General features: G+C 42.0%; 1 protein-coding gene across 1 annotated transcript; it reads right to left on the bottom strand.

The window, feature by feature from the left end:
- Nucleotides 1-280: 280 nt before the first annotated feature.
- Nucleotides 281-20,559, bottom strand: LOC141223088 (gastricsin-like). The gene is made up of 9 exons (XM_073666752.1): nucleotides 20,401-20,559; nucleotides 14,901-15,057; nucleotides 6,302-6,419; nucleotides 4,137-4,255; nucleotides 2,307-2,506; nucleotides 2,091-2,198; nucleotides 1,862-2,009; nucleotides 761-859; nucleotides 281-674 (listed from the first exon to the last, which is right to left on the bottom strand). The coding sequence occupies exons 1-9, from the start codon at nucleotides 20,454-20,456 to the stop codon at nucleotides 522-524; spliced, it is 1,158 nt and encodes a 385-aa protein (XP_073522853.1). The 5' UTR covers nucleotides 20,457-20,559; the 3' UTR covers nucleotides 281-521.
- Between the last annotated feature and the right edge of the window lie 2,831 nt (nucleotides 20,560-23,390).

Here is a 23,390-nt window from a genome sequence, read left to right as displayed (position 1 = left end):
AAGGACGCCGCCAGGTATGTTACACCTTTCTTGTTGTCCTTCACAGTGTGAGGCTCTTTTTACTCTATTGGTTTATGTTATGTGAACCCTGATTCAAGTAAAGGTCTCTTATATTTAATTATATTTAACATTGCTGTGGTTGGTTAGTTTAGGGACTGTAGCATTCTTACTTTTGCAGCATTTTTCCACACCTTCCTAAAAATTTTGCACAGTTCTGTGTGTGTACATATATGGACAGATATTACAATGAATCACTTTACGATATTACCAGACACAGAGATATTTGAATAGATATTTATTAAATATTTGCATTCATTAATTTTGTTGAATTGGAGATTTATGTAATGCTACAGTGCTGTAGGAAAAAAAATATAAACAAACTGAGTAAGGGGCAATAGTTTATTTGCTATTTAATTATTTTCGTATTACTTTCTCTTCAATTTACTGCCACCAGTATGTAATAACCATCCTAATTTTTTAATGGAAAGATATATACTGACAGTCTTCAGAACTGCAGATTTTTATGCCGATTGTGCAAATCCAACTCTGTTGTTGCCCATATCATAAACCGAGTAGTACTGACGGAGGAAGACATCACCCAGAATCCAGAATGGTTGACCATTTTGAGAAGGCAGATAGGTGACTTCTACTCCAACTGTACAGTAGCCATTATTCTGCAAAGAAAGAATAATGTAATGAGAATGATGATTGGGCAAAGATTAATAAATTATTGTTTATGAATGTGATATAGACCAGATACCTGGAGAATATAGGCAGAAGGAGGAATGGGGAACTGTACGCCATTGATTGTGAAGCTGATGGTCGGCAGGCTCTGTACATTGTTACAGTTCACCAGATACTGTGAATTAAAAAGCATAATAATATTGTTATTCTTTAAATGTCTATGTATGAACGTAATGCAATAGACTGTAAAAATAATCATTTTTATGACCATAATAGCATGCATTTTTGTGATTACTGTTAGAGTAAGGAAAGGGTAAATGCCTTCAGGCCTGCCAAATCTCATGGAGTGTGGTAATTCTCACTCGAACTCACTGAAAGTCTTGGGTCACACAACCAGTTTCTCTCCATCTGAGAAAATCGGTCCGATTATGTTAATAAGACTCTGATCAGAGTTTGATGAGAGTGGGATTCAATTTTCTCGGGAGGTGGAGAAAAAAAAGTTTCTCCACCTTATCTATTCAGTCAGTCTGTGAAAATCGGACTGCATACAGATGTCATCCGAATGCAGTCCCATTTTTTTCATAGACCCATAGACTTGAACGGAGAGTGACATCCAATTCTCGGAGGCAAATCGAACATGTGGACAACCCCATAGATTAACATGGGTATGAATGCTAATGGTGAAAACCACAGATAGCATTCGATTAACACGGTCGTCTGCACAAGGCCAAAGAAAGTCTTGCTGAGGAGTATGACTAAGCTGGGTGAATACAGAAATTATCTTTCCTTATTATGCAACCACGTATTCTGCTGTTTGCTATTTTATAAGAAATTAATAAAATGTGTGCATTGCATGTCTATATTCATGAAGGGTATAAATATACAGACACTTAAGATATTCTTCAGAGAGTCTTGCAAATCACATATCTGTGTATTTCTTGGTCCTCACCAGCACTGAGTGAATCCCAGAAAATTTAAAGTTGGAGTTAGAACTGCTCCAATGTTGCACAACATGTTAAATGAAGGAAACATTTTGATACATAAAAAATGTTTGTGTTTTTTTTAACCCATTTACAAGGTGTAACTATTGAACTGTAGAAACAAAATCTTATTTCTCATATCTAATCTTTCTTTAAGCTAGTGTATGAGTCCATGGTTCTTCTGTGAACCTTCTCACCCCTCCATTCTGGCTTTCTTCGGCTCCCACAGTCTGAAGGAATGTTCCCAAAAACTGTTGTGGTATGGTAAGGAGGGAGGTTCCTGTATCCACCATGGCTTGACAACCCTGACTACACCAACCTGTTGCTTGTCCATTAATGGAAAACCTGAAATATATTTGTTTTGTAATTACAAGTACAAGGACACATTTGGCTTGACAAACATACATTTGTTGAAAAAGTACTCACGCATCAATTGCAACCTGCCAGTATAGCTCCTGAGTGACTGGTGCCCAGTATATTTGACCAGAATACAAGTTGTTGTCAACACCACCAAAAACAACCATCCCAGACTGACTGCAAAAAGATTGTTAAGTCATATCAATGTTCTAATTTCTCAGTTTGGAAGTAATATCATCAATAATCAAAACTAAAAATAAATTGTACACATTTACAAAAACTTACCTACTCATGTAGACACTAAAGATTGGGTAAGTGAGAAGGTTTTGTTGCAGCATGCCCTGCATAGCAGTGGTTTGACCTCCAGCAGAAAGAGCAGGGTAGGCCATTCCGAAGATTCCTTCAAAGCCAGCATACACAAAATTAGTGCCTGGTTCATTCACACTTAGTCCAATCTCTTGGTTTGTGACAGTCAGGCCTTGTACCTACATAAAATAATGTAAATGTATTAATAACACAACAGATAATCTATAAACATATGGTTTTAAAGGGATCCTGTCAGGCGATTCATGCTGCCCAATCCACAGGCAGCATGAATTGCAGCCTAGCTGCACAATTGTCGGCCACTATGGTACTTTCTGAAATGCTTTGAAAAATATAGTTAGAACATCTGGATGGGGACCATAGCCGGAGACCAGAATAATCCTTCGCTGCTCCCAGTTGGTTTCTCCCAGCTATGCTGCAGTGATTAATAGGTTGTGATGACACAGCTTTTCTTCTTAATTATGCCAGACATACTTTCTGATGGCCAAGAGCAATATACCTTTATTGTTATGTTGACTTTTTAACCCGTGTTCTTCTTTGGTTGCTCAACGCAGACTATTATTCGTATAAACCTGAATGCTGATCACTTGAGGTGATATTGATGATTGATGAATGGCTGTTATCTACATCTTATATCAGCTCTTACAACATATCGTCTGCCAGTTTTGCAATACAGGGACTCTGAACAATGAATGTTTGCTAAGATATGTTAAATACTATTGTAGGGTGTTTGCCAGCCAACATTGGAAGATGAGCTGTGGATATTCAAGCATTGTACATTAATATCATGATCCCTGACCCTTGTGAATGATGGCTTGAAGGACACATGTGAACTATAAAAAAGGGGGTCTCTGCATCTGATCAAAGAGACACTACAGGATGAGAGCCTACGGGACCACCGCCCTGGCTGGAAAGATACATAACTGCTCCATTGACCATTGCTGAACTCTCAGAGACAATGTGAAGAATCCAGGTTGGAACAATCAGGTCACCTGGCCACAAATCTCACGAATCTAATCCTGGTGGGCCACCAGAAGGGTGAGACTCTATAATTTGACCCATCTCTTGTATTTGCTGGGACTGTTCTATATGTTATTAATTGCTGGTGGTTCAATAAATTATTGCCACACGGTTTACATCACCCTGTGTTGTCTGAGTAGTGTTCTGCCCATGGAAGACCCCTTGTCTTCACATAGGTCTCTCCATAGGAAGATGCAGGGGAGAGACCTATCAATTACTTGCAGCAGCGCTGGGAATAGCTAGCAAGGAGTGGCACTTGACTAGTTTCATCTCTGCCTTCAGACCCTAGCTGGATCTCCAAAGTATATTTCCGGCTCTGGTATTTCAGAAAATAATATACCTAGTTGTAATTGTGTAGCCAGGCTGGGATTCATATTTCTTGTGGATTGGTTAGCATGAATCACCAGAAAGAAGTGTCTTGAGGGGACTTTCTTTCAACTTAATTGTGATTTTCCTATAATTTCCTGTTAATATTTTTTTTTCTAAATCAGGGAACAAACTTGGTAAGCTCTACAAGCAGATCTTAAATATCTATTAAAATGATTCTCCCATTAACAAAAGTATTTGTTGTCATCAGCACAAATAGCTGATTTTTCAGGGGACAGCAATGGCCATCCAGTTAGGAGCAGGAAGAAGTCATACAGGAAGGCACTCTATCTCGACTGATAGAGGGGATCTGGAACTGGCGACCCTTTTATGATGTCGATATGACACAATAGGACAGGGGTTGTCCTTGGAAAAAATAAAATTGAGATGTAATCCATTACTTACAGATACAGTGTCATATCCAAAGACACCAGTGAGACTTCCACTGCCATACTGCATGGAAAACTGCTGATTATTGGAGGAGTATGTGGAAGACTGGCTTGGGTTGAAAAGTGGGTGGTTCTCTAAAGAAGCAAGATACTTTTATTAGAAAATTACCTACATATGGAGAAAAATATAACTAAAACTGAAGGAAGAAGTATTTTCTGAGATATATTTTGCAAGTAAAATGCAAGTTGCCTTTTTATTAATTTACTGATACAAGGCATATCTATGCACTGTACTTGGGGCATACTAGAAATTATAGCACCTCACAGCAAAAGTTGAAATTGACTCCATCCCTCTTAAATACATTTTCTCCCTCTTTTTTTAATTAATTTCAATTGTTATTTCATAAAATATGTTTTAACCTTTAATGGACAGGGAATTTTTCCCCTCTTTCGTTTTTCCTCCCTCTCTTCCAAGAGCCATATCATTTTTATATTTTCATAGCAGTTGTAGTTTTGAATAACAGCAATCATTTTACCATAAAATGCACTGGAAAACAGAAAAAAAATAAAGAGTGCTGTGAAATTGCAGGAAAAAAACAACAATATTGCCACTGTTTCTGGGTTTTAACTTTACATAATTTATTCTGCTGTAAAAATAACCTGGGTACATGATTCTCCAAGTTGGTATATAGCAGTACCAGACTTGTATAGTTTTTTTAATTATATCAGTGGTGAAAAAAATCTGAAATAAAAAAAAAATTGTGTTGCCGTTTTCTGAAACCCATAACTTTTATATTTTTGCACCCTGAGTTGATGTTTTATTGATACTATTTTGGGGTAGATATCACATTTTCATTGCTTATGATTTCTTTGGGAAGTGCAATGACTGAAAAATGACAACTATTTCGCTCTAATTAAATGTATGGTAAACGGGGGTGATTTAAAATTGTACTTTTTTTATACCGTTTAATTTTTTTTTGCTTTATCTTTTAGTTCCTGCAGTCGTTCAGTTGCTTATACTATTTACTGCAATACTAAACTCTCTGATGTTGGAGGCCTGTGAAATTTCAGTAGCCGATTCTTTGTTCTCCCTGGATATATGCCGCTGCCAAAGGAGTAGGGGAGCAATAGCTGTCATTCGAACCATCGTTTAACCTACAACTATCTAAAGTGTTTTAGTTTTTAAAAATTGTTGCTTATAAATTGACAGCATTGGTACATGGACTTTTGTTTATAAGAAATAATAAAAAAAATGTCATTTAACATTTGAACAATTCAATTATTCTTTTTTTTTTTTAGATCCCATAGAAAGATTTATTCAACCTGTTTCTGACCAGTGATGAACATGTATGTCACATTTTGAGTGCTGGTGTGTGGAGCAGGTTCCGCAGCTGAACCCACTTTAAAAATGGTGGACGCAGGCTGTTTCATACAGCCCAAATCCGCCTCTAACAGCTATGACTACAGCTAGAACTCTGCTGTTAACCCACGGTCATATCAGCCCCACCCATGATGTCACTGTGGGGTGCCAATTGGCTGCTATGGTAGCCGGTGTCTAATGAAGGCTTCCATGGCTGCCATGTTGGAGCTGCTGTGATGGTCAAATAAAAACTGGTTTCAGAAAATGGCAAAACAACATTTTCTTTTTACAAATTTCAGAATTGTTTTCACCACTTAAATAAAAAAAGAAACTAAAAAAAACCTTTCCAAATTGTGTTGTGCCTTATTCATACTGACCAGGAATATCTTGTTACCAGGTCAATTTTAGCATGCATTGAACGACATGAAAACTAAAACCCAAAAATAATTGTCGGAATTGTATTTTTTTCGCCATTTCATAGTTTTTGCTTTTTTTTACCATTTTTCAGTACATTTTATGGTAAAATGAATAGTGTCATTCAAAACTAGAATTTGCTCTGTATATAACAAGCTATGGCTATATGGATGGAAGAATTAAAAAGTTATGGCTCTTGAAACAGCGGAATGAAACATAAGTCAAAAATGGAAAATCGCACATTCAAGATGGTGATAATCATTACTGCCTGGAAAATACAAATTTCTAAAAATTGTTATTAATTACAAGATGAATGTAATATTTAGATATTTAGCTCACTTTTGTACTTTGGGTATGATTACCCTATTGATTAAAATAATTTTCATATGCTGATAGTAAATACTCACGACAAGCTTCACTCGAGCAGTAAGTGGAAGCAACCCAAAGATTCGATGACCCTGTGTCAAAAAGTACCATAAAGTTTTGTGGTGGTGTTCCTACACTAATTTGTCCAAAGTAACAAGCCTGGAACAGAAAAAAAAACACGTGTTACATTTTCTTCAATCCAATATTTACAGTATTTAGCCTTAATAAATGTGTCAAAAGAAAATGATTATATGGCTATTCTTTTTCAATTCTTTATTTATATTTGGTTATTTTTTATTACATTTAAAAATAGTTGAAATATTCCATGTTTTACACTGGTCACTAAAAATGTCACAATAGGCTGATACTTTCTGTGTCCTCTTTCCTGTATAACTGGGACAGTAGAGAGTCATTAGGCCTAGTTACGGTAGACAGTGTTATAATACACTATATACTATACACAGATAAGGCCCTGTCACTCCCTTTCGAGGGGGGAGGGATTGCTCTTCTCTTACTTGAGACTAATCTGTGACATTCCTCTGTCTTATTACCTTCTATATGCAAATTGCCTCTTCAGAGAGAAAGAGGACTTGAACTCTATAGCGCCATCTATTGGAAGCAGCAATCCTACAAGTCACAATCAACCCTTTAACGAGTCTTGCAATATGACTTAGGATAATAGCCAAATCAGAATCTCAATTTGCAGACATGGTGTTTCGGGCTGTTGGCCCTCATCAGTGTAAAGTACGAGATCTGATTTGGCTATATGAGAGGCTCTGGACTGAGGTCATAGGGGTAACGTTTCTCCTTGTGGAGAGTGACATACCGGCTCTGGCATGCCAAAGTAAGGAGGTTTTTTTGCCGTGCAATACTCCTCTGGGAAATTTAATATGCAATTGCCTCTTCAGAGAGAAAGAGTACTTGAACTCTATAGCGCCACCTATTGGAAGCAGCAATCCTACAAGTCACATTCAACCCTTTAACGAGTCTTGCAATATGACTTAGGATAATATCCAAATCAGAATTCATTTCAGCTCCCTCAAAGCACATACACCGCGCTGTATAGGCAATTTGTTTCTCAAATATGGCCTAAATATTAGTGGGTTCAAAAACATTACAAGAACCAATATATATCTATTACCTCTCTTGCAGAACTGAAGAAACTATTTGGCAAGTGATATCTATAAGTTGTAACTACCCTGTAATGTCTGACCCTTTAAACAAGTATTGTAAAATGAGCAGGGATAAATGCCAAGCCAGAAAGTAACCTACAGAAGTCCTTTTTCAGGGTATTTACCCCTCATCAGTGTACAGAAGAGTCTGAAGAGCGGAGTGCGATGCCATTGAGGTACCAAGACTTTGCTCTACAATGATGCAGGGGCAAGCAACACGAAAAAAGCTGTCAGTAGATGAGTTTCTGGCTTGGCATTTATTCCTGATGATGATATAAGGCTCGTTAAAGAGTCGGACATTGACTTACAGAGTAGCTAGGTGGTACTTGTGAGCTCTTTAGTAGTACGAGAGCTATTTTGCATACTTACCTCCCATGGAATACTGCTTGTAAAACTCCATACTTAGCTGGTCTTTTTAAGGATAAGTAGAACTTCCCCCAAGAACCAAAACATAATTCTTGTATGGAAGCATAGAGCGATCCCAAAGTAGGTGTACATGGAAATCAATTAAATGTATCACAAAAGATTACATTGGTGAGCCTACACTGTGACACACAACAAAATAACTTTATTTGCATTTTATTACATTGTTTTTAAACTTATATTTGTTTAACACTGTTCAACCTAATAAGTGCTCAATGTGTCTTTCATCAATGTTACAACATTCCCCAAATCAGTTTAGCGCACTGTGGTACGCATTCTGTATCATTGTCCACATATTCATAGACAGTAGGGCTGGTCAGTTTGTGACGAAAGCTGCACTAACATGAGAAAGTAGCCTACCCCTTAGGCCTCCGTCACACGTCTATGTTTAAACACATACGTAAAAAACGGGACCAGTGTCATCAGTGTTTTCCATCAGTGTGTCATTAGTAATGTCACCAGGGTGTCATCAGTGTCTCATCTGTGTGTCCTTTTTGACCATCAGTGTGGCATTGGTGTTTTTCCGGTATGAATAAAGAAAGAAAGAAAGTACAAAGCTTCTCCTATACTTTGCAATGTTAAACATGGACGGCACACAAATGGAACACTGATGCCATCTGTGTGCTCTACGTGTTTATGACAGACCCATTGACTTGTTATGGTCATTGTCATTAGTGCTGCCAGAAAAAAACAGACATGTCTCTGTGTGTTTTGTAAAAACATGGACATGTGTATAGCACCATAGATTATAAAGGGTATGTGAAAAAAGCAGATACATAGTGGAAGCACGGACATGTGAAGGAGGCCTTAAGCTGCTTTGTGGTGGTTCAGTGTACAGTATATGTGTACCCATAAAATCTCATAACATTTTATTCAACTGTATAGCAAGTTTTGGGCCGCCCTGCATATTATATAGTTTTGGTAACATTGAAAAGTTATTTTTCCTAATTTTTTCTTCCTATTACCATCATTTGCAACAGTGTATGATAGTGTGTATCCTATGTAAGTTGAGGTTTAAATAATAGCAAAATACCATCTGTGCACAGCGGGAATCTAAAGGCAATATATTCTAATGCTACATAAATACTAGTTTTCTACACATTATGCCTAAGTTCAGATGGCCATATGAAAAATTGGGCCGTCTTGTCTGCAAGTTACAGACAAGACTGGCTCCGTGTGCAGCACAGTACGCTCGTCCACATAGCGGATGGGGGCAGAAGCACCTGCTGTTTGAATGCAATAGACTGGCCCGTATAACCAACTAGTCTAGTGCACAATGGGATTTTTCCCATGCAGACTTGACGGCTATGTAGGAAATCACAGATATCCTCAAGCATATACAGTGGGGGAAATAAGTATTTGATCCCTTGCTGTATTTGTAAGTTTGCCCACTGACAAAGACATGAACAGTCTATAATTTTAAGGGTAGGTTAATTTTAACATTGAGAGATAGAATATGCCCCAAAAAATCAAGAAAATCACATTGTATAAATTTGATATATTTTTTTGCATTTTGCAGTGAGAAATAAGTATTTAATCCCTCTGGCAAACAACACTTAAAGGGGTTGTCCAATACTTTTAAAAATATGCCAATGTGTTTTAACGATAAATAGAAGCTTCTTTCTAATTACCTCCTGGTGCTGTTTCTGCCGGCTGCAGCCGGCTCTGACAACCGCTGATGTCACGACAAGTCCAGGCTGGGTCCCTCTTCCGCGTTCCACCGGTGGCTGCTGGGTTGTGGGCAGGGTTACCCCGCGCTTCACACCCGGCATCCACCGCGCGCTCTCCCTGTCCCCATTCATTGTATCGGTGGACCTTTCCGTATACAAGACTAGCCACATACTTAAATCTTTGCTAAAGTTTTATGTTCACAACCCTTTTAATATTTGGTGGCAAAACCCTTGTTGGCAAGCACAGCAGTCAGACGTTGTTTGTAGTTGATGATGAGGTTTGCGCACATGTCAGAAGGAATTTTGGTCCACTCCTCTTTGCAGATCATCTCTAAATCATTAAGATTTTGAGGCTGTCGCTTGGCAACTTAGAGCTTCAACTCCCTCCATAAGTTTTCTATGGGATTAAGGTCTGGAGACTGGCTAGGCCACTCCATGACCTTACTGTGCTTCTTTTTGAGCCACGCCTTTGTTGCCTTGGCTGTTTGTTTTTGGTCATTGTCTTACTGGAAGACCCAGCCACGACCCATGTTCAATGCTCTTACTGAGAGAAGGAGGTTGTTGGCCAAAATCTCGCGATACATGACCCCAGCCATCTTCCCTTCAGTACGGTGCAGTCGTCATGTCCTCTTTGCAGAAAAGCACCCCCAAAGTATAATGTTTCCCCCACCATGCTTCACGGTTGGGATGATGTTCTTAGTGTTGTACTCATCCTTCTTCTTCTTCCAAACACAGCAAGTTGAGTTAATGCCAAAGAGCTCAATTTTTGTCTCATCTGACCACAGCACCTTCTCCCAATAACTCACAGAATCATTCAGATGTTCATTGGCAAACTTCAGACGGGCCTGCACACGTGCCTTAAGCAGGGGGACCTTGCAGGCATTGCAGGATTTTAAACCTTTAAGGGGTAATGTATTACCAGTGGTTTTCTTGGTGACTGTGGTCCCAGCTGCCTTGAGATCATTAACAAGTTCCCCCTGTGTAGTTTTAGGCTGATCTCTCACCTTCTTCATGATCAAGGATACCCCACGAGATGAGATTTTGCATGGTGCCCCAGATCAATGTCGATTGACAGTCATTTTGTATTTCTTCCATTTTCTTACTATTGCACCAACAGTTGTCTCCTTCTCACCCAGCATCTTACTTATGGTTTTGTGCAGGTCTATGATCTTGTCCCTGATATCCTTAGAAAGCTCTTTGGTCTTGCCCATGTTGTAGAGGTTAGAGTCTGACTTATTAATTGAGTCTGTGGACAGGAGTCTTTTATACAGATGACTATGTAAGACAGCTGTCTTTTATGCAGGTAAAAAGTTGATTAGGAGCGTCTAACTGGTCTGTAGGAGCCAGAACTCATAATAGGTTGTAGGGGATCAAATACTTATTTCTCACTGCAAAATGCAAAAATATTTATCTAATTTATACAATCTGATTTTCTTGATTTTTAGGGGGATATTATATCTTTCAATGTTAAAATCAAACTACCCTTAAAATTATAGACTGTTCATGTCTTTGTCAGTGCGCAAACTTACAAAAACAGCAAGGGATCAAATACTTATTTCCCTCACTGTATGCTACAATTGGTCCATAAGTTGAGGGGCATGCTGTGCACTCAGTACTAACATATGTTTGTGTGAATGTACCCTTATACAACAATAATTTCTTAATGGAAATCTGTCACCAGGTTTGGCTACCCCATCTGAGCGCAGCATAATGTAGGGACAGAAGCTTTGATTCCGGCGACTGGGCTGCTTGCTGCAGTTTTGATTTCACTGCTTTCTCTGTTGCAGATCTAGCAGTTCTCTGAATATTGAGCTCCATATAACGCCGCACACACCACTAATTGGCAGCTTTCTGCCTGTGCACAGTGTACATAGGAAGCTGTCAATCAATGGTGGAGGCGGGGTTATACATGGCTCATGAATATGGTAGCAGGTTTACTAGTCCTCTAGTGCAGTGATTTTCAACCAGTGTTCCGCGGCACACTAGTGTGCCGCGACACATGGTCGGGTGTGCCGCGGGGAAAGTTCCCCAAACTATGGTGCCCCCTGTGTTTTGTTTCCCGGCAATGCGCTCGATGCGCAGTCACGCTTTCTTACAATGTAGGAGACGTGTACAATAACACATGCGCAAGCTTTGAACCTCGCGCGACTTAATGACGTCACCGAGGCCGGCGCGTCATCCTGAGAGCGGAGAGACTCTCGCATTTGCCCGCCGCCAAGGTAATGCCCGCCAATAATGCTGACTATATGAGCTTTTGCCTGAGTATATGAACTGTTGGCAGAATACTCAGCATATGAGCTGGTACTTTTAGTACTCCAGCAGTATACTGCATATAACAATGAGAAATGTAAAATGAGAAATACTATAGTCATGAGGCTGGAGTACTACAAGTACCAGCTCATATGCTGAGTATATGAGCTGGCACTTGTACTCTGGCCTCATGGCCATAGTACTTCTCATTGTATCCCTTTATATTGCAGTATATGAGCCACATAATAATCAGCACCATATACTGTGGCGCTGTACAGTGCACATCACCACAGTATATGATGCTGATAATCATGTGCTCATATACGTGGGACTGTATTTATGTGGTTACATGGAATTGAATATATGAGGGGGTTATCCTTTTTTATTTCACCCTTTTAAAATAAATAATTTATTGAAAGGACCTCTGCCAGGCATATTTCACTCTTGAGGGCTAAAAAAGTAGCTCTTGTGGTGGTAAGAAGCTGATTTAAAACCCCCAAGAGTGAACTCCGTGAGAGTTGTATGTATTGAATAATAAATGATATTAGTACCGTTCTTCAGCAGTCATGTCCTGCTTGAATTGACTCTAGTGGCGTAGCACTTGGCAGCCAGCTCTATTCTACTTATAGAGAAAGCTGAGTGCTACGTCACTAGTGTCAATTCAAGCAGGAAATGCAGACCGTAGTAATAGAAGTTATTATCACACACATACTGCTCTCGCGAAGTTCACTCTTGGGGGGTTTAAATCAGCTTCTTGTCACCACGAGAGCTGCTTTTTAAGCCCTCAGGAATGAAATATGCCTAGCAGAGGTCCTTTAAGTGTGGCAGATAATGTAATACTCTTCTATTTTAGTGTGTGGCTGCGCACACTATCTCAGCAGTGATGGAGAAGTATTTGAGAATGGAAAAGGCAAATGCCGAACAGGACCCTGGACACAATTCTAACCCAAATGAAGGCCCTAGTATGAGAGTTCGACAAAAGAAAAAAGACAAGACGGTGAGCTCAAGGCAATACAGTGAAAGCTATCTTTCATTTGGATTTACTTCCACTGGGGATGCGACAGCACCAACACCACTGTGCTTGGTGTGTGGTGAGAAGCTTTCCAATAGCGCTATGGTGCCAAGCAAACTTAAACGCCATCTCCAAACGAAACACCCTTCCGTTCAAAATAAACCGATGGAGTATTTTGTACGCTTACGTACAAACAATGAGAAAGGGGCAACTTTTTTGAGAAAAAGCACAAAGGTAAATGAGAGAGCCCTCAAAGCTAGCTACCTTGTTGCTGAACTCATAGCTAAATCAAAAAAGTCCCACACTGTGGCAGAAACATTAATACTACCAGCTTGTAAAGCTATTGTAAATGAGATGCTTGGCCCTGAAGCAGCTAAAGAGATAGCTAAAGTGCCGCTCTCTGATAACACAATTGCCAGACGGATTGATGACTTGTCTGCGGACATTGAAACAGTTGTTTTGGAAAAGGTGCGCATCAGTAAGAAATTTGCCTTGCAACTTGATGAGTCGACGGATATCAGTGGACATTGTCAGCTGTTGGCCAATGTGCGTTTTGTGGATGGTGAAGCCATTAGAGAAAACTTCCTATTTTGCAAGGCACTGACAGAAAAATCAACAGGAGAGGCAATATTCCAAGTCACATCGGAATATCTTGATAAAAGTGGACTTACATGGGAAAACTGCACAGGTGTCTGCACTGATGGAGCCGCAGCCATGGTCGGGCGCATCAAAGGCTTTGTAAGTAGGGTTAAAGAAAGAAACCCAGATTTTCTTGCTACCCACTGTTTCTTGCACCGTGAGGCCCTCGTTGCAAAGACCTTACCAGCAGATCTAGCTCCTGTGTTGGATGATGTTGTGCGCATAGTGAACTTTGTGAAGACGCGACCTTTGAGATGTCGCTTATTTGCGTCTTTGTGTACAGAAATGGGAGCGGAACATAAAATCTTATTGCTCCACATGGAGGTCAGGTGGCTGTCACGCGGCAAAGTGCTGGCCCGTGTGTATGAGTTGCGAGAGGAACTTAAAATATTTCTTACAAACGAGAGGTCCAATTATTCAAAGCTGCTTGCAAGTGATGAGTGGTGTGCAAAGCTGGCATACCTGGCTGATATATTTCAATATCTGAATGAACTAAACACACAGATGCAAGGTCGAAATGAAAACCTGCTTACAAGCACTGATAAAATGAACGGATTCCGTTTAAAGGTGCAGCTCTGGCAACAACATGTGCAGGGTGGCAACCTTCAGATGTTCCCACTCACCGAGAAACTGCATGATGACAATACTGCTGCAATGTGCGAAGCGATTGGCAGACATTTGAAAACTCTTGAGGAGAAGTTATCGTTCTATTTTTCTTCAGCCTTCACAGAATGCCTTGACTGGGTTAGGGACCCATACAGCTCATTATCCGTTGCTGGAAAGGACATGACTTTAAAGGAGCAAGAGGAACTCGTTGAACTGAAGCAAGATCGCGGTTTAAAGCTAAAGTTTGCTGATCTTCCTTTGGACAGTTTTTGGTTATCTGTTGCCAAGGAGTTCCCCATTCTGGCCAACAAAGCTATTTTGACATTGCTCCCATTTTCAACCACATATCTATGTGAGCTGGGCTTCTCAAGCTTGACTGCGATAAAAACTAAAAACAGGGAGAAACTGAGAACTGTTGAGGAAGAGCTTCGTGTGTGTCTTTCCACCATTCCTGCCAGGATATCCCTTTTGTGTTTATCGAAACAGGCCCAGGTTTCACACTGAGTGAGTAAAATAAATTTAGAATCTATATTATTAACTATATGTATAATATGACTGTTTTAGTGTCATTTTGTGCTATTTTGGTTGGTGGTGTGCCCCAGGATTTTCTAAGTATAAAAAGTGTGCCGCGGCTCAAAAAAGGTTGAAAATCACTGCTCTAGTGATAATCTCCTGATGATAAAACAGTTACTTTATCAAAACTACAGCTAGCAGCCCAGTAAGTGACATATCGCTGAAATCAGGGTCTCTACCTTTACAGTTTGCTGCTCTCAGATTAGGTGAGAAAAACCTTGTTACAGATTCCCTTTACCATTATTGGTAATTTGCTAACATTACCACACAGCAAACGACTCATACAAATACTTACATCCATATTCATTGGCTCATAGGCTATTGCAAAGTTATTCCTGTGGTTGAAGCTGTACTTCATGGCTGGATCCCTTTTGTGCGTTTTCATAAATTGCTCCAGGACGCCTTTTTCCTTCATCGTCTCTCTTATAGACTTGAATCTTTGAAGAGGCACTCTGAGTGATGACAGTGGGGTGATGAGTACATAGTATTACACATATAGATAGGTATATACATGTCATATAACAACTATTTAAGTCTCAAAAACAAGTTATTAAATATTTTTTTCATATGTAAGATCTTTGCTGTATCATGAAAAATGAAACTACTCATTGTCATATTAATTGCATAGTAATTGACTCTAGTTCTTTCTACAGCCAACTGAACATTGTGTCTAAGGGGCTGATAATGTTGTGAGTTACAGTTTTTTTTTACCAATATCAGAAAGCTCGCGCCAAAACTATTGAATATTTTTAAAACCACAAATACAAATAGTACTCATCTTTCCTGGGTCCAGTGATGTTTCTTCTCTGCCGCTTTGGTTTCTGTTTACTGCTTGCAGCGGTAATGTTATGACTACAATGCATATCATCGCTGCAGTCAATCACTGAGCTTGGTGGCTCATCAGCAGGGCCGCTGAGCTCAGTGATGTGATCAGTCAATGTGACATTTTTTCAGTAGAAGAATTATTCAGGGTACACTTTTGTCAACTGGATGCAACAGTGATTTGCACTGTATTTGTGAAGTCCCTGCTGCAGACACTAAACCAGTGCTGTGAATAGCAGAAGAGAGCGAGCGCAGGACTTGGCGAGGATGAGCACTATCTGACTTTGTTGTTTTACAAGTATACAATCTTTTGGACACAAGTTTTTTTTTGTAGTGGAAATCCACTTTAAAGTATTAATTGTGTCTGATAGATGTAGTTTGAACATTCTCTATTCACATTTTTTACTCTTTGGGACCTAGATGTATTCAAACCCAACTAAATACAGCAGTGCTAGAGTCAGTTTCTAGTAAGAGAGAAAATAGAAAATGACCATATATTTACACAGGAGTTTCAGAAACTTTTTTTAACTTTTGCTTCAAGCGCTTACCCTTAATGCCTTGCCGCTATCATATCACATGGTCTACTGCAGCCAATTGGGGGAACTATCACTGGGACTATAAAAGATGAGGTCAGAGCAAGCAACAACTATTTTAGGATTTTACAGCTTAAGGATAGGAGGTCAGAGCGCACAGCTCAATCCATATATACAGTGCCTACAAGTAGTATTCAACCCCCTGCAGATTTAGCTAGTTGACACATGCGGAATTAACTTGGCATTGTGACATTTGTACTGTAGATCAGCCTGGAAGTGGGAAATGCACTGCAGCAAATTTTTTTTTTTTTAAAACGTTAAAAGTTAATTCAGAGTGTCATTTATTATTCAACCCCTCAAACCACAAGAATTCTGTTTGGTCCCCCAAAAGTATTAAGAAGTAGTTCAGGCACCAAGAATAATGAGCTTCACATGTGTGGATTAAAGATGTTATGCACACGCCCGGGCTAAGCGGCGTGTGCGTGTGATTGGTAGTGATTCCACTGGACCGTGCCGGAGAGTGAATGCCTGGAGGGGCGTGACTAAGTATTCACCCGATCCGACCAGGGTCGCACGACGGCATACGACGCCAGTGCACCAAGGAGGAACCGAGCAGAGGGACCAGGTGCTACTCCAGGACAGACCCCGGACACGGCTGTTGACCCACACAGGGAAATACAGGAACAGGCTGGTAGGCTGGCACACAGACTGGAGGGTATAGGCAGGCACGACTGGTATGCAGGCAGGCGGGTATGCAGGCAGGGGGGTAAAGGCAAGCACAGCTAGAGTGCAGACAGGGAGGCACTAGCAGGTAGGAACACAGGCGGGATAGGACCCAGTACACACCGGGACTCAGGAACAATACAGGCAGAGGGTTACAGGCAAGCACAGCTAGAGTGCAGACAAGGCTGAGCAGGGAGGACAGGGCTCTGTTCACACGGAACAGACAGGAAGGGAAAGACAGAGCCAGATACTCATACAGTACTTGCAGAGACAACAAGCAGGAGTTAGGTACGAGTTCAGACTCTGCAGAAAAAGGAAGGGAACGGACATAGAGGCAAAACAGGTAAAGGACAGGAGAGAGTTCAGACTGGAACTGAGTGTACGGAGGAGACCGACACTGCAGAGGGATACAGGACTTAGTTCAGACACGGGAACTAATACCGCAAAGCAGGAGACATACAGGACACAGTTCAGACACGGGAGCTGATACCGCAAAGCAGGAGACATACAGGACTCAGTTCAGACACGGGAACTGATACAAAAAGCAGGAGACATACAGGACTCAGTTCAGACACGGGAACTGATACAAAAAGCAGGAGACATACAGGACTTAGTTCAGACAGGCCTGGAAATACAGCCTCCAGGAAAGGCAGACAAGGAAACAAAGACGGGACCTGGCACCTTCAGAGTGCAAGCACACACTGAAGGAAAACACTATGCTCAGGCAGGGATAGAAGGGAGCTGCTGAGCTATATACCAAGTGACAGACAGCAATAGGCTGAGGACGCACAAGGGGTGTGACCCACAGCAGGTACAAAAGGCAGGAAGTGATCGGGCGCCGCCCTTAAGCAGCAGAAACAGACACAAACAGACAGCATGGAGGGAAGCCAGAGAGACATTCTGGACAGGAGATCAAGTGCGCCCTCTTGCACAGTGGGAGATGGACCACCATGCAAGGACGCCGCCAGGTATGTTACAAAAGATCTCTTTTGCCAGCCTTTTCTGACTATTTAAGACCCTCCCCAAACTTGTGAACAGCACTCAAACATGGTCAACATGGGAAAGACAAAGGAGCATTCCAAGGCCATCAGAGACAAGATCGTGGAGGGTCACAAGGCTGGCAAGGGGTACAAAACCCTTTCCAAGGAGTTGGGCCTACCTGTCTCCACTGTTGGGAGCATCATCCGTAAGTGGAAGGCTTATGGAACTACTGTTAGCCTTCCACGGCCAGGACAGCCTTTGAAAGTGTCCTCCCGTGCCGAGGCCAGGCTTGTCCGAAGAGTCAAGGCTAACCCAAGGACAACAAGGAAGGAGCTCCGGGAAGATCTCATGGCAGTGGGGACATTGGTTTCAGTCAATACCATAAGTAACGTACTCCACCACAATGGTCTCCGTTCCAGACGAGCCCGTAAGGTACCTTTACTTTCAAAGCGTCATGTCAAGGCTCATCTACAGTTTGCTCATGATCACTTGGAGGACTCTGAGACAGACTGGTTCAAGGTTCTATGGTCTGATGAGACCAAGATCGAGATCTTTGGTGCCAACCACACACGTGACGTTTGGAGACTGGATGGCACTGCATACGACCCCAAGAATACCATCCCTACAGTCAAGCATGGTGGTGGCAGCATCATGCTGTGGGGCTGTTTCTCTGCCAAGGGGCCTGGCCATCTGGTCCGCATCCATGGGAAGATGGATAGCACGGCCTACCTGGAGATTTTGGCCAAGAACCTCCGCTCCTCCATCAAGGATCTTAAGATGGGTCGTAATTTCATCTTCCAACAAGACAACGACCCAAAGCACACAGCCAAGAAAACCAAGGCCTGGTTCAAGAGGGAAAAAGTCAAGGTGTTGGAGTGGCCTAGTCAGTCTCCTGACCTTAACCCAATTGAAAACTTGTGGAAGGAGCTCAAGAATAAAGTCCACATGAGACACCCAAAGAACCTAGATAACTTGGAGAAGATCTGCATGGAGGAGTGGGCCAAGATAACTCCACAGACCTGTGCCGGCCTGATCAGGTCTTATAAAAGACGATTATTAGCTGTAATTGCAAACAAGGGTTATTCCACAAAATATTAAACATAGGGGTTGTATAATAATTGACCCACACTTTTATGTTTAAAATTTAATAAAATTCAACTGAGCAACATAACTTTTTGGTTTGTAAGATTTATGCTTCTGTTCATAAAACCTACTCTCGTTTGCAGTTTGAAGGCTCTAACTTATTTGCATCTTATCAAACCAGCTAAATCTGCAGGGGGTTGAAAACTACTTGTAGGCACTGTAGATATAAAAAGGCCTATATTGAATTGTAGTGTACAACTGCAGTTCTGAAGCACCTTTGAAAATGGAAGTCGTAGACTCAGTCTGTGTATAATAATACACATATTTAACTGATAGGGAAGTGCTGGTGTAACTGTGAATTGATTAATCTGTGATATACTGCAGTAATAGCACCTTAAGGACACATTTTTTTTATTCTTGACACACTGTATGCAAAGAGGGCAGTTTAGTACCTCTCTGTCCTCATTTTGTTACTGAAGGAAAATACTGAAACCAAGGCTTGTGTTTCTAAGAAAATGTACTTTCTGGCTTGTGAAACGGTTAAGCTGTAACCTATATTTTTTCTTTAGCCTTTCTTATGTTTAGACGATAAAAATAAAAATCTCCACATTCCAGAAATTTAAATGCAATTGTCTACCGCACAAACTATGCATGTTGAAAAAATATATATATTTAAAAAAAAAAAATTTGCCCACTTCCTTGATGTAATAGCCAAATATTACATCCATATATGCCATCCAAATAAAGTATGTTATTGTAGTGTATTGTTAAATAGCCTTTTTAACTGTTTATCACCGGTTACCATTCATTTCTTCCCTACCAGATAGGTTGAGTTCACATGGACATTAATAAGGCTGTGTTTCTGTTACAGAGCTCAAAAGGCATTTAATACAGTCCTAAGTGACCTTTGAGTGTTATATAACTGTTTTCTGGACAATTTGAGGCTTTGTCGTTTTGAGATTTGGGTGAATTTGTTCGCTGCAAATCAAATTTGTGGGGAAAATTTGGCAAAGCTGGTGAATTAGAATTTCAGCAGATCTATCCATCTATAATGCTGGCTATGTAGAGAACAGTGAAATACAGTGATACCCCAACTCCTATCCAAACTGTTGAGGCATCTACTAGTGGCGCAATGAAGTCACGATATCGCACCAGCCCAGGTATTCATATGAAGAGTTGGGAATCCCCGGAGGTGAGGAGATTGGCAGGCTTCTTATCCAGCAGTCATAGATTACTGACTTGGCGGATGGACTAGAGTCCTGCGAATAGCTTCTCCCAGCTCTACTTACTACATAACCTATGTTTACTGGAGTGCTGTTCTGCAAACTAATGCGATGTGTTGATCTTTATGGCAGGTAGTGGTCAGCTTTCAAGGAAAGTGGACCCAGAAAATCAAAGTATTGCTAATGACCACGAACACTTGAATATTCCATTCTGACCACTCCAGGATTCTAAACCTCACTTCTGTCACCACCCTGATGCACACATGCCACATGATGGATCTAGATTTTATACTACAAATACTTAAAACCAACAGTCAAAAGATCTAGATACAATATTTAGAGATAAATCAAAAGGCATAACTGAAAAGAGTATCAAAAGTTAAAATGTATTCAGCATAGTTGTATGTCAAATAGGGGGATATGTACATACCTAACCAAGCCCTCTGACAGCTGGAGACAAACCAGCGCAAGGATCACCCACTTCATGGTTACTGGCTTAGGGAAACCCCGTTCAGGTGTCTTCAGTATATCTTTGAAGTGAACTTGTGAGACAGTGGACTTTGCCTTTTATAACTAAAATCTTTGAAGACCTACGTCACTACTTGCAAAGATTTTCGTTTAACCTTCTACAAATGTCCTTGATAATTGTATTTATTTTGGAGCTCAGAAACGTTTGCTATCAAAAAGTTCTGTCAATGATATTGTAATGCACTCAGATAATCAGATAATCATTTTTCTAGCATGGAATGTTTCCTCCATTCTCTAATAAACAAGAGAATAATAGAAATATGTATGTACATTTTATGTACATTTAAAATAAGATTACAAATCCATAAATAAGCTTTCCTGCAATAGCAAAAATAATTTCATAGACCGTAGTAACATTCTGTCAGTCCTATCAGTGGGTGTCTGAGTGGTCATGTCCCCACTGACAGAGATGTAGATAGGGAGTCAGCTCAGAGTAGAAAAAAACACATCAGAGTGGGCCCTTACCATAGGTAACCATGTTGTCAATTACAGTGGTGCACCCTAATCATAGTGAGTAAAGGTGATTATCCTCATTAGGAAAAATAAGCATACAAAGATCAGGATGGATAATACATCCATACTGTGACCATATATCGGTAGATACCAGACCTGCAGAACATGTAAGAGATTACAGTACAGTTAGAAATAGTGACTTTCTTTTTGATTGGGTCGTTCACTTTTTCCACCTCGCCAGGCAGCCATGACAGCTTCTCCAGACAGGACTCGTCTGCAGAGTTTACAACAAAGACACATTTGACTTCTCAAATTGCCAGCAGTGTTCCCACTGTGAGGCAGTAACCGGGATCGTATACGAGGGACGTTATATATCCCCCAGAATGTGTACAAAGACCTATTAAATCCATTGGAGTGCATTGCAGTCACAGACACAGCTGCGGCTGCAATGCAGGAATGAAGGTAAGCAATGACCTGGTCAGGTTATCTGGCTAAGGCAGATTAAGTAAAACCCGGCAGGGCCTTCATTTCTTGGAGGAGGTCACAGGAGGCAGTGGGGCGGCCTCCTCCCGCCAACCCGGGTTTTCCAGTGGCTCTTGCCACAGGTCCTTTAAAACTCCTGCACTAACTATTAGTGTTGTTGTATGTTGCAACCTGCGAGGAGCACAGCAGGTTAGCTCAGCAGGACTGTGTGTGGCTGAACCACTGCCTAGGAAGGCTCTGCACCTGTCAGGCTCTGAGCGGCCTGGCGCTGCCGTTGTCCCCGGCAACCATTGTTTATGGACTCATGTCAACCCGACTGCGAACCGGAGGACTTTCTGTTTACCCGTGAGTTGCTGAATAAAAGCTGTTTATGTTGGACTTGTTTTGGGTCACTGCCTCAGTTACTGCATGGTGTGAACACCGCCGCCTTACATATGGTGGAGAATGCAGGCATTGTGACTAAGGCATACCCCCACCGGCAGCTGCATGGCCACAATCCGGCCGGCCACCTTTCAGCCTAAACCTGTGGATAAAATGGAGGAGCTATTAAGGCAATTGGTCCATACGCAGCGGCAGCAACAGCAAACCAATGAGCTGATCATGCAGCAGCTCACAGCTCTGCGGGAGACGCCGACGGCACCAGCACCGGTACGTCGAGAGGCCCGGGACAAGGTTCGCTCAGCGTTGAGGAAGATGGGACCGGAGGACGACGTGGAAGCCTTCCTTACCATCTACGAACGCACAGCAGAGCAGGAAAACCTACCAGCCGACCAGTGGGCGGAAGTGGTGGCGCCGTTTTTGGTTGGCGATGCCCAGAAGGCCTGTTTCGACCTCAGTCGGGAGGATGCCCGGGACTACCAGAGGCTCAAAGGTGAGATCCTTACCCAGCTGGGGGTCAATACATACGTGAGGGCTCAGCGTGTGTTTTCGTGGGCCTATGTGGAGACCCGACCTGCCCGGTCTCAGGCTTATGACCTCCTGCAGCTGGTAAAATGGTGGCTCCAACCTGAGACTTTGTCCCCAGCCCAGATAGTGGAGAGGGTGGTGGTTGACCGGCTGGTGAGGACTCTGCCAGTCGCTATCCAACGTTTGGTGGGGTAAGGGGACCCCGGCACCCTCGACCAGGTGGTCAGTTTGGTCGAGCGCTACTCAGGACTTCATTCGAGACTCCGCCCCCTTAGGTGCTGGTGGTGTCAGGGGCCGGGACATGTGATTGCTAATTGTCCCCTGACTACGGAACCCATGGACTGCGGATATAGCCGCCGTGTCTCAATGTACACCCAGACCGTCTGCACAGCGAGCCCCGAACCCCGGGACAATGAACTCCAAATATGTCAGGTACTGGTTAATGGGTACCCCACGGAGGCTCTCCTGGACTCAGGGAGCCTCGTGACTCTGGTACATGGGTCGCTGGTGGCAGGAGACAACCCCGGTGGATGGCCCGTCGGGGTTGTGTGTATCCATGGGGACCTCCGAGAGTACCCAACTGAGGAGGTAGTCTTGTCCACGCCATGTGGAGACATAAAACATGTGGTGGGAGTGGTAAAAACTCTTCCCTATGGGACTGTGTTGGGGAGAGACTTGCCCCTGTTCTGGACTCTGTGGAAAAACAAAATCCACTCTCCCCCGGTAAAATGTATTACAGACACTGTACCCGACGAACCTGCCGTAGGGGTGCCCAACCTAGGGACAGAGTGTGACCCCGATAGGTTTCCCTTAGAGGTGTTGGCAGGAGAGGTCGAGGAGACCCCATCGATCCCCGAGCTGAAAGTGTCCCGGGGCACGTTTGGGACAGCTCAGCTACGGGATCCCACCCTGACTCAGGCGCGGGAAAGGGTGTTAGAGATAAATGGCGTAGCTCAACAGCCCAGTGCAGATACTGTATTTCCACGCATGGTAATCAATGGTGAGTTACTCTACAGGACAGATAAGATCAGGGACGAGGTTGTAGAACAA

This window comes from Phyllobates terribilis, unplaced genomic scaffold, assembly GCF_046119375.1.
Source record: "Phyllobates terribilis strain yellow unplaced genomic scaffold, ASM4611937v1 Scaffold_2__4_contigs__length_985480577, whole genome shotgun sequence".
NCBI lineage: Eukaryota > Metazoa > Chordata > Amphibia > Anura > Dendrobatidae > Phyllobates > Phyllobates terribilis.
Note: the sequence above shows the minus strand (reverse complement) of the source record. Positions and strands in the feature narration are given on the sequence as shown.

Bases quoted from the DNA above. Each gene is read 5' to 3' on its own strand.
- LOC141223088 (XM_073666752.1), bottom strand. From the start codon at position 20,456: ATGAAGTGGGTGATCCTTGCGCTGGTTTGTCTCCAGCTGTCAGAGGGC. The intron at 2,010-2,090 runs GTGAGTACTTTT...AATATATTTCAG, and splicing joins TGGCAGGTTGCAATTGATGC to GTTTTCCATTAATGGACAAG. The intron at 860-1,861 runs GTGAGAAGGTTC...TTTAATTCACAG, and splicing joins AAGAAAGCCAGAATGGAGGG to TATCTGGTGAACTGTAACAA.